This window comes from Cucurbita pepo, chromosome 9 (assembly GCF_057944985.1).
Source record: "Cucurbita pepo subsp. pepo isolate OVF chromosome 9, ASM5794498v1, whole genome shotgun sequence".
Taxonomy (NCBI): domain Eukaryota; kingdom Viridiplantae; phylum Streptophyta; class Magnoliopsida; order Cucurbitales; family Cucurbitaceae; genus Cucurbita; species Cucurbita pepo.
Genome location: NC_141806.1, coordinates 2,641,111 through 2,651,235, shown reverse-complemented (window position 1 = coordinate 2,651,235; position 10,125 = coordinate 2,641,111). Strand labels below are relative to the sequence as shown.

Genomic DNA, 10,125 nt, shown 5'->3' with positions numbered 1-10,125 from the left:
AGAGAGAGAGAGAGATGGGCGTCCGGATCTCAACGCGATTGTTATACCATATTTCAATCACGCTTCAAGTCCGGGAAAAAAATAATAGCAATTATTATTATTATTCATTTTCAAGACAGAATTATTTACTGTATTCCCAAAATACCCCTGCTTTTTTAACATATTTACATATCCGACTCACCGACTTTCTTCCCATCTAAAGCAACAAATTAAATTTATTCGTAATTTTTTATTTGGAAATTTTTCTAAAACATTTTCGGAATTTTAATAGAGATTTTTATATTCTAATTTTAAATATATTTTCATATTTAAATATTTTTTGAACGAATCATTTCATTTTTTAATTACAAAAATTTAAATATTTTGTTACTATTTAAAAATATAAATCTAATTTTAATGTTAATTATTATTCAAAATGTATTTGATAATAATTGCAATAAATAATTAAATATTATGATAATAAATTAGTATTAATTAATTTATAAGTATGTTTTATGTATTCCATGTAAAATATCATATAATTTATAATATATTTTTTTCAAATTTTAAATCATAAAAAACAAATTAATAAATAAAATTGCCGCTCTGAATCCAGGGGTAAATTCGTAATTTCGGCCTAAAATCAATGACTCTCTAAAATTCAGCCCTTCCCGCCTTAAACAAGTTGGCGTTTTTATTCCGTTTGGCGCCCATTAAGAGACTGAGTCAAACCGCCAAACGACAAAAATATTTAAAATAATAATAATATAATTTGCCACGTCATCAACGCTTCGTGCAAAGTCACGTGAACCGCTTGAAGCACGTGCTGTCTGCACCCGCTCCAAAGTTTCGAACTATTCCCCACGAGAGGGAAAAATATAATTAAAACAAAATTTTAAATTTAATGTTCATTTAGTCGCTTTAATTTGAATTTAATTTCGATTTTTAGTCTTTTAATTTGGTTCATGAGTCAAATTTAATAATTATGACGATTTAAATAGCAATTAAATTGTTTTTTAGCAAAATAGTAATTAAGAGAAAAAAAAAAAAAAACATCCTTCCACGCACTTACGGCGCGCGTGAGGCCTCCATCCCGTCGGCAACGTGCGGCCCGTCTCTTTATAAATAAAAATCCTTTACCTTCGTCAAGTTTCCTTTTGACTTTTTATTTGCAGATTTGCCCCTTGACTATTTGGTATTTCGTTAGTGCCCCAAATCTTCCTCGATTTTCCTTCTCCGTCCCATCAAAAGTGCAGAAGTCAAAAAAATAATTCTTTGTGGGGGCATTGCGCAAATCAATTTTATTATTTTTCCCTAATTTATTGAAATTAAAAAAAAAATTAAATAAATTACATTTTAGTTTTATATTTTAAACCTCGAACAGAATTGTTAAAGGAACACGACTATCCACAGTTGTATGATATTGTCCACTTTCAGCATAAGCTCTCATGGTTTTGGTACCGTTTTGCTTTGGGTACCAATGGAGAGAGCATTCTTTGATTATAAAACCTTTGGGTACTAATGGAAGAGAGCATTATTTGATTATAAAACCATGATCATTCCCTAAATTAGTCGATGTCGGACTTTTATCGTCCAACAAAATAATTTATTATTATTATTATTGTTTAAAAAAATTATACGTATTTCAACACACGCTGTGTCAATAACTAAAATCTTATAAAATTCAAATATCAAATATTTATTAGTCACATCACATCATTAACATCCGTTACAAATATTAAATATTTTTAACTTGTTTATAAGTAGCGTATTAACCCAATTTTTCATATTGGTTGAGCTAATTGAGTTATCGAGTCATGTGAACACCTCTATCTCCGTAGCTATATTCATGTATCATTCGTGTGTGTGTATAGTGTGTATATATATATATATATATATATATATATATATATATGAAATGGAGGGGTAAAATAGGAGTAAATTTACGGAAAATAATAATATATAAATTCGAAAAATGATATGGGCCTAAGCCCATATTTTGGTCCAGCCGACAAAACGAGCCCAATAAAACTAGGCCCATGATGAAGGCAGACGTGTTGTCCACTTCACTTTCAGTTGATTGCCTTCTGGGCTCCACTGTGACGTGGAATCCGAATGTCCTTTTCTTTTTCTTGCTTCCTTTTAATTCGATATTCAATATTATTGTTATTTTATTTTTTTAATTCGGTAATTATTTTTATTATTTATTCCCTGATGGCCGCCTGATTCCATTTAATATTGCTGTTTTAAATTCTCTGTTTATTTCATTATATTTTAAAAAAAATTAAAAAGTTTAAAAATATTAAGTTAAATATTTTTAAATAAAATCCAAATTTTAAGGATATTTTTAATAATTTTGCGGAAGAAAAAGAGGGAATGATTTGGAATAATTTGCGTAAGGGCAATATGGGAAAAGAAAGTTGCACATGCAAGTCACGTGCCCCCATTTTTTCGCCTTGCCTGTCTGGAACATGGTGGGGCCCATTTTGTGTCATTGAGCGCGTGGATAAGAGAGCGCGTGGTGAGATTATGGGTTACCTGACAGCTGTCGGTCAAGGTCCCTACAACAAACAACTTGATTGCACAACTTCCTATCCACACCGTCACCACTCGTCACTTTGTCCACCCTATTTATTCTCTTACATTTAAATATTATATATATTTTTAAATTAAATTGTAAGTTTATTATATAAATTTTCGCTACATTAATCGAAATAAAATTTTCAAATATTTAAAAAATTTACTCTTATTGTTGTATTTCAAAATATTGTAATATATAAAAAATAAAAATGTTAATTTTAGTTTTAAAAATACATAATTATTTATATCTAAAATAAATGTAATAATATTTTTAAATTTTTTTAAAAATAAAAATATTACCAATAGTTATTGGGAAGAACAGACATTATTTATAAGGGTGTGGAAAATTGTTTTTAGACTAACAATATCTAGTAACAGTAGTAAACGAGTAGTAAACGGGAAGAGTAGCAATTCCTCGGAAGGGAAGAGTAGCCATTCCTCGGAAGTCCTCAATCCTTGGGGCAATTTTCAATGGACCACCTACCCACTGCCACCGCCACCGCCGCTGCAGCCGCTGCGGCTTCAGTACATTACAGAATACACTGGCGGAAGCAGCCGATAGAGTACTTTTGTTGTTTTCTCCTTTTTGCCTCTTTTGATTTTTCGATTCTTTTCGTTTTTCATACCATTCCTTTTACCGTTCATAATTCTTTTTAGTAATCCAACCACTCACTGTTAACCCCTGTACTTCAAGATCTCACCGCACGCATCTTTTAAGCCAATGAGTCAACAGATTCTTTTGAATTCTTTTCTATTTTTTTGTTCTATGTGTTCGTTAGAATTGAATTCGTGAGTCAATTTCATTGGTGCTGAAGTTTGAGAGTTTTAATAGCAACCCCATGTGCTGAATCTGTCAAAATTTAATCCAGTAATAGACGATTTGATAATGAAAAACACTCGACAATCGCTCGTTCTTCACTGTTCATATCATTACGTACATTGAATCACTTTCAGACCAATGCTGACCATGTTTTAATGAAATATCTGCACGAATTTCAACCATTGCTACTGTTCTGTCTCTATGTTCGTGTCTTCTCTAGGATCAATTCTTTGAGTTATTCTGGGATCTGAGTTTTTGAGTTGTTTTTTCTTTCTCAATCTCAAGATCCCAATTCTAGCAATGAGTAATTCGTTATTCTATCTGTTTTTTGTTCTCATTTTGGTGGGAATCTCCCATGGATCTTATATTTCTGAGCAAGAAAGAGATAGGATAACCCAATTGCCAGGGCAGCCAAAGAATGTGGACTTTGCCCAGTATTCTGGTTATGTTACTGTAGATAAACAAGCTGGGAGGGCATTGTTTTATTGGCTGACCGAGACGCCGACGAGCCGTGTACCGAAGTCGAGACCTCTTGTATTGTGGCTGAATGGTGGCCCTGGTTGCTCTTCTGTTGCTTATGGAGCAGCTGAAGAAATTGGTCCTTTCCGGATTAAGCCAGATGGGAGGACTCTGTACTTGAATCCATATGCTTGGAACAATTGTATGTGTGTCTAGCTTGTTTGGTTTTCCTAATCTAGTTTTCTTCTAACAGTTCATGTTGTCTCATCTTATCTTATCCATTGCAGTGGCAAATTTGCTGTTCCTTGAATCCCCTGCTGGTGTTGGCTTTTCGTACTCGAATACTACCTCGGATTTGTACACTGCAGGTGACCGGAAAACAGGTATTCTACTGATATTATGGATTAACACGGTCTGGTTCGTGACACGTAACGAAACGATAAACAATGAAATGTTGAGACATTTAAGGATGTTTTGTTGTTGTGAACTTTCAGCTGAAGATGCATATAGATTTTTAGTGAATTGGTTTGAAAGGTTTCCTCAGTATAAGCACAGAGATTTCTACATTGCTGGAGAGAGTTATGCAGGTTTCAAGTTTCTCTGTGTCATCTACTTTCAAGAACTAATGTCTAGTCGAAACTCGATATAATGGCATGAACCCGTGTTCGGTTTCAGGTCACTATGTTCCTCAGCTATCACAGTTGATTTATGAACGAAATAAGGGAATTCAGAATCCAGTCATAAACTTCAAGGGATTTATGGTAATGAATTAGAGTCGATAATGTTGTCGTTCATATGTTTATTTTAATCGAACTATTGCTCGATGGCGAATTATCTTCCTGCTTTGATTCTCTTGTTTAGGTAGGGAATGCTGTTACCGACGACTATCACGATTACGTTGGCACGTTTGAGTACTGGTGGACTCACGGTCTGATATCCGATTCTACGTACCGACTGCTGCGACATGCTTGTGATTTCGGATCCTCTCAGCACCCGTCAGTCGAATGCAAGAAAGCTCTATCAGTTGCAGAGTTTGAGCAAGGAAATATCGATCCATATAGCATTTACACTCGTCCGTGCAACGGTACTGCATCGTTGAGACATAACCTAAGGGGTCATTATGTAAGTACATTCAACATTCTGTCAGTTTTTGCAAAAAATCTATATTTGATTCGGTTTTTTGTAACGTTGAGGGAGTTTTTTCGTTAAATTCAGCCATGGATGTCGAGAGCCTACGATCCCTGTACCGAGAGGTACTCTGTCGTGTACTTTAATCACCCCGATGTTCAGAAGGCATTCCATGCTAATGTAACTGGGATAACTTATCCATGGAGTACATGCAGGTTTGTTTTTATGGCATATTTGAGGTAGCTCGTTATTTGGGCGCTTGCATGGTCTTCTGAATTCTTGCCTTTTGCCTTTACAGTGATCTTGTGGGAAGCTACTGGGATGATTCTCCTCTCTCTATGCTTCCTATATATCAAGAATTGATTGCTGCTGGTATCAGAATTTGGGTATTCAGGTAGTCCATTTCTCTTCATCCATTACCTGGTATAGCTTAGGCCTAACCTGATACACATTTCCGAACGTCCAAGTGTCGGCTTATAAGTGGTTGTCTTATGAGATTAGAAGGAGCGATCCTTAATTAAGAAAAATATTAAATAAAATACTAAAAGCGGATAAGTTTAGGCGGTTAAAAGAAGTTTATCTGATGGTTCATGTAACAGCCCAAGTCCATCGCTAGCAAGTATTGTCTGCTTTGGCTTGTTACGTATCGCCGTCAGTCTCACAGTTCTTAAAACGCGTCTACTAGGGAGAGGTTTCCACACTCTTATAAGGAATGCTTTGTCTACCTCTCCAACCGATGTGAGACCTCACAATCCACCCTCCTTGGGGGCTCAGTGTCCTAGCTAGCACACCGCCCGGTGTATGGCTCTGATACCATTTGTAAGAACCCAAGCCCACCACTAGCAAATATTGTCCGTTTTGGCCCATTACGTACTGCCGTCAGCCTCATGGTTTTTAAAACACGTCTACTAGGGAGAGGTTTTCACACCTTTATAAGGAATGCTTTGTTCCCCTTCCCAACCGATGTGGGACCTCACAATCCACTTCCTTGGAGGCCCAACGTCCTCGCTAATATACCGCCTGGTGTCTGGTTCTAATACTATTTATAACAATCTAAGCCCACCGCTAGCAAATATTGTCAATTTTAGCCCGTTACGTATCGCCATTAGCCTCACGATTTTAAAACGCGTCTACTAGGGAGAGGTTTCCACACCCTTATAAGGAATGCTTTGTTTCCCTCTTCAACCGATATGGGACCTCACAATCCACCCCCTTGGGGCCAACATCCTCACTGACACACTGTCCAGCGTCCGACTCTAATACCATTTGTAACAGCCCAACCCACTTCTAGCAAACATTGTCTTCTTTGGCCTGAGCTCACGGTTTTTAAAACGCGTCTATTAGAGAAAGGTTTCCACACCTTTATAAGGAATGTTTCGTTCCCCTCTCCAACTAATATGGAACCTCACAGTTCACCTCCATTGAGTCGAAACGACGTGTCGATCTCTTCTACTTGTAAAATCCTTTACTTTTTGTTCCTCCATACAAAACATAATTGTCTGGGCTTCAGTTCTTATTCTTCCATTCTGCTGATCCTGATGACACTTTCCCTTTCAGCGGAGACACCGATTCAGTGGTTCCCGTGACAGCAACGCGATACTCTATCGATGCTTTAAAACTCCCAACTCTAAGCAACTGGTATCCTTGGTACGACCATGGAAAGGTTAGTTCTTTCAACAACAAACATTTGTTGATTGATAGACTGAACTTGAAGCACTGTTACTATAACAGTTAGCTTTGCATACGTCTTACGAGCTAATTCTACGACGATACAGGTAGGTGGATGGTGCCAAATATACAAAGGGCTGACGTTCGTTACCGTGGCTGGAGCGGGCCATGAGGTTCCGCTCCACCGTCCTCGTGAAGCTTTCATTCTTTTCCGATCATTCTTGGAGAACAAGCCCCTTCCACGTTGAAGACGATTGTAATCATATTTACATCTAAAGAAGAATAGGACAGTTTATGTACAGAAGATCTCGGGAAAAGACCGATCGGGAAGCATTCATCTCGAGTGCTGTTATTCTTAGCTTCAAATATCATCATTCTTTATATTCTGATATGTCTTATGAAGAAAAAGTTCAGCTAATGTATTGCCATTCAGCAGACAATGGAACATCATTTGATTTGTTTGTGGAATAACAAAGTCTCACTTTCAGAGCTTTTGCCATGATCTTGATTTTCTGGACAGGATTGAATGTCTGCAGAATGTTGATCAGTCATATTGATCACTTTATTAGTAAAGAGAAGACGATCGGGATTTCGGTTTCAGTTAAAAAATGCAGCGCGTTATGGACCCGAACCTTCCGAAAATGATGGAGGTTTTTTGTTGAGCTGCTTCTAGAGGAAAACGAGGGAAAGGAAAGGATTTCCTTTATTTATCTAAACTCGAAACTCGAGGTGGCTGAGTGACGTTATGATCTGGATCTTGAAGTGTGAATTTAAACATAGTTCAATTAGTTAAGAAATATATCATCGATTAAGGGATTAGAAGTTCAAATTCTTGTATTCTCTATGTTGAAAAAACAAAAACCCGAGAGGGTTGGTTTAAATTTTATAATACACATCTATTTGATAGTCGGACTTTATAGACTTAATCATTGTTGTGCACGAGTTGACTGAATCAACTGTCTCTAAGGGGATTTATGCCAGACGTTCTTATGGTATGGGGTCTGCTTTTGTAACTATAGGGTCTGCTTTTGTAATAGTCCAAATCCACCGCTAATAGATATTGTCCTTTTTGAGCTTTTCCTTTCCGATTTTACCTCAATGTGGGACCTCACAATTTTGAACCTTCAATTGACGGGCTAAGCAACCCTGAGCATAGGAATAGTGAAAAAAAAAAAAAAAGACGAGGAAGAAGTAAGGTGGTCGACTCATTAGGCCCATGACCTAAAGACGGTAGATTCGGTCTAGAAACAAAGAAAAATATTTTTTTTTTTTCAAAATTAGAAAAATTATTTATTTATTCTAAATTTTATTAAATAAAACAAAATTATTTTTCTCCACATCAAATATGACTAAATATCAACTTAAATTACAAGCAAATAACTAATAATTTAAGGAAAAAAAAAAAAAAAAAGTCAAACAAAACATTGGCCGTACAATTCAATTGCCTCTTTTCTATTGCAAACAGCCATATGACAAAAGAGTGCACCAATGCCTATAGCTACGCATAGCCCTCATTTAAGACATCGGAAACGAAATAAATTTGGACCACACCATAATCACGAGCTAACTCGGTCACGGTTGAAAATGTCCTCTTTACTAGGTCAGGCTCGGGGTTCAGGGTTTACAAATTCTTTTCAATACACATTAGGTATTTTACAAATTCTTCGATTCGAATTGCGTTCAAATCACATCAATAATACTTATTTTAGGTCGTTATACTGAAAATCCATATAGAATTAATTTCATGTTAATGCTCGGTCTTTTTCATTTTTAAATTAAATACATTTTATTGAAAATCACGAACAAGCATTTATCATATATTAAAGATTGTTCCAGATCGATTCTAAATCATTTCATTAAAACTATCTTTCCATAATTGGTCATTTTATTCTACAAATTTCTAAAAATTATTATTATATCCTTTTCTATTTATTTAATATAGAAAAAATTCTAAAATATTTTTTTAATTTATTTTTAAGAGAATATCTGAATGCAAATTTAATTTATATAAATAATATAACTATTTCCAACGGTTTTATTACATTAATTAATTAAGTCAAATTATTAAAATAATTTAAATCTTAAAGGTTAGATTTTTTAATTTATTTAGAAATTAATTTTAATAAGTATCCTCAAATAAATAAACTTAATAAAATTAGATAAACAAATAATTAGTACAATAATCCAATTATAATTATTTTACAATTGATAAAATTTTAATTATATCTATTATTTAATAATTAAACGAATATTTATATTTAAAATCTTAAACTTTATGAATTTTTATTTATTTTTTATACAATAAATAAAAATTTTGACTTTTTTTAACATTATTTTTTTTAATGAAGGGAGAGAAAGTGAAAGTGATATAATAATAAAATATAGACTAATGACCACTTTTTTATGACTTTTTATTTTTTATTATTATTTCTTTTAAGAACCAAATTAAAAAAATAGTTTTTTGACCAAGATTATTTGTTTTGAAATTTATTCTGACACGTGGATAAAAAAATTATATAATAAAAGCTCAAATTTATAAAATAAATTTAATTAGAGAAATACATGTGGTTGATATCTAATTAATAGTCAACCAATTTTAAATTAGTGGATTAGGTGAATTAATTAAATTGAACGTGAAAGTCTTTGTAAACCTGTCTAATAAATTTTTAATTAAATTATTTTTTTTTTCATAATTTTTTAATTTTATATTTATCTAATATGTTTGTATATATTTAATTTTTTATAAAAAATAAATGTTAATAAAACTTAAAATTTGTAAATTTAATTTTTTAAAATAAGATAATAATTTATTAGATACAAAATAAAAATAATTTAATAATTTGTTATGCAAAAATAATAATTTTAATAATTTTTTTTTTAATTTTTTTTCTAACATTAATTTGGCCAAATTAAGGAAAGTACATAAATTTAATAACTAAATCATGTTTTTATTAAGAAAAATCATTTGAAAATTACTATATTTTTTTATAATAAATATTTGGGTAAAAACATTATTTATTTATTTATTTATTATTATTATTATTTTACATTTACATTCTCAAATAATAATATAGTATTTCAACTTTTTTTTATTTATTTAATAATTTAGTTTAAATTTGATAACAATTTTATTTAATAGTTTATAAATAAATTTATCCGACAAAAATAATAATAATAATAATAAATAAATGAATATTTAATGGAGAAATTCTCTTCGAATTAAAATTGTAATGAAGTTTATTTATTGAATTATGTTCGAATTAAGTGATGATAATAAAGTTAATCATACTTGGATATATCTTAGTTTTTATCGATTAAATATTTATAAATTATAAACTTTTAAATAATAAAATTTCAAATGGAAAGATGTGTGTTTTTTTTTTTCGTTTTTAACCTAAGAATTTTGAAATGATAATAATTTTTGTTTCAAGAAAAAAAAAAAATTCTTATTTTTCATGGGAAGAACATTCAAATTAGGGGTTATGCATTCT

At 32.5% G+C, this 10,125-nt stretch overlaps 1 protein-coding gene across 1 annotated transcript; it reads left to right on the top strand.

Moving 5' to 3' along the window:
* Positions 1-2,986: 2,986 nt before the first annotated feature.
* On the top strand, positions 2,987-7,133 carry LOC111801468 (serine carboxypeptidase-like 27). The gene is made up of 9 exons (XM_023685479.2): positions 2,987-4,040; positions 4,126-4,221; positions 4,333-4,425; positions 4,514-4,599; positions 4,700-4,960; positions 5,054-5,181; positions 5,265-5,360; positions 6,524-6,629; positions 6,742-7,133. Exons 1-9 carry the CDS (start codon positions 3,680-3,682, stop codon positions 6,880-6,882), a joined length of 1,368 nt encoding a protein of 455 aa, XP_023541247.1. The 5' UTR covers positions 2,987-3,679; the 3' UTR covers positions 6,883-7,133.
* The last annotated feature ends 2,992 nt before the right edge of the window (positions 7,134-10,125 follow it).

Excerpts from the sequence above, each read along its gene's own strand:
- LOC111801468 (XM_023685479.2), top strand. The coding sequence starts at position 3,680 with ATGAGTAATTCGTTATTCTATCTGTTTTTTGTTCTCATTTTGGTGGGA. Across the intron at positions 4,041-4,125 it reads TCCATATGCTTGGAACAATT|TGGCAAATTTGCTGTTCCTT; the intron begins GTATGTGTGTCT and ends TATCCATTGCAG. Across the intron at positions 4,426-4,513 it reads TGCTGGAGAGAGTTATGCAG|GTCACTATGTTCCTCAGCTA; the intron begins GTTTCAAGTTTC and ends GTTCGGTTTCAG.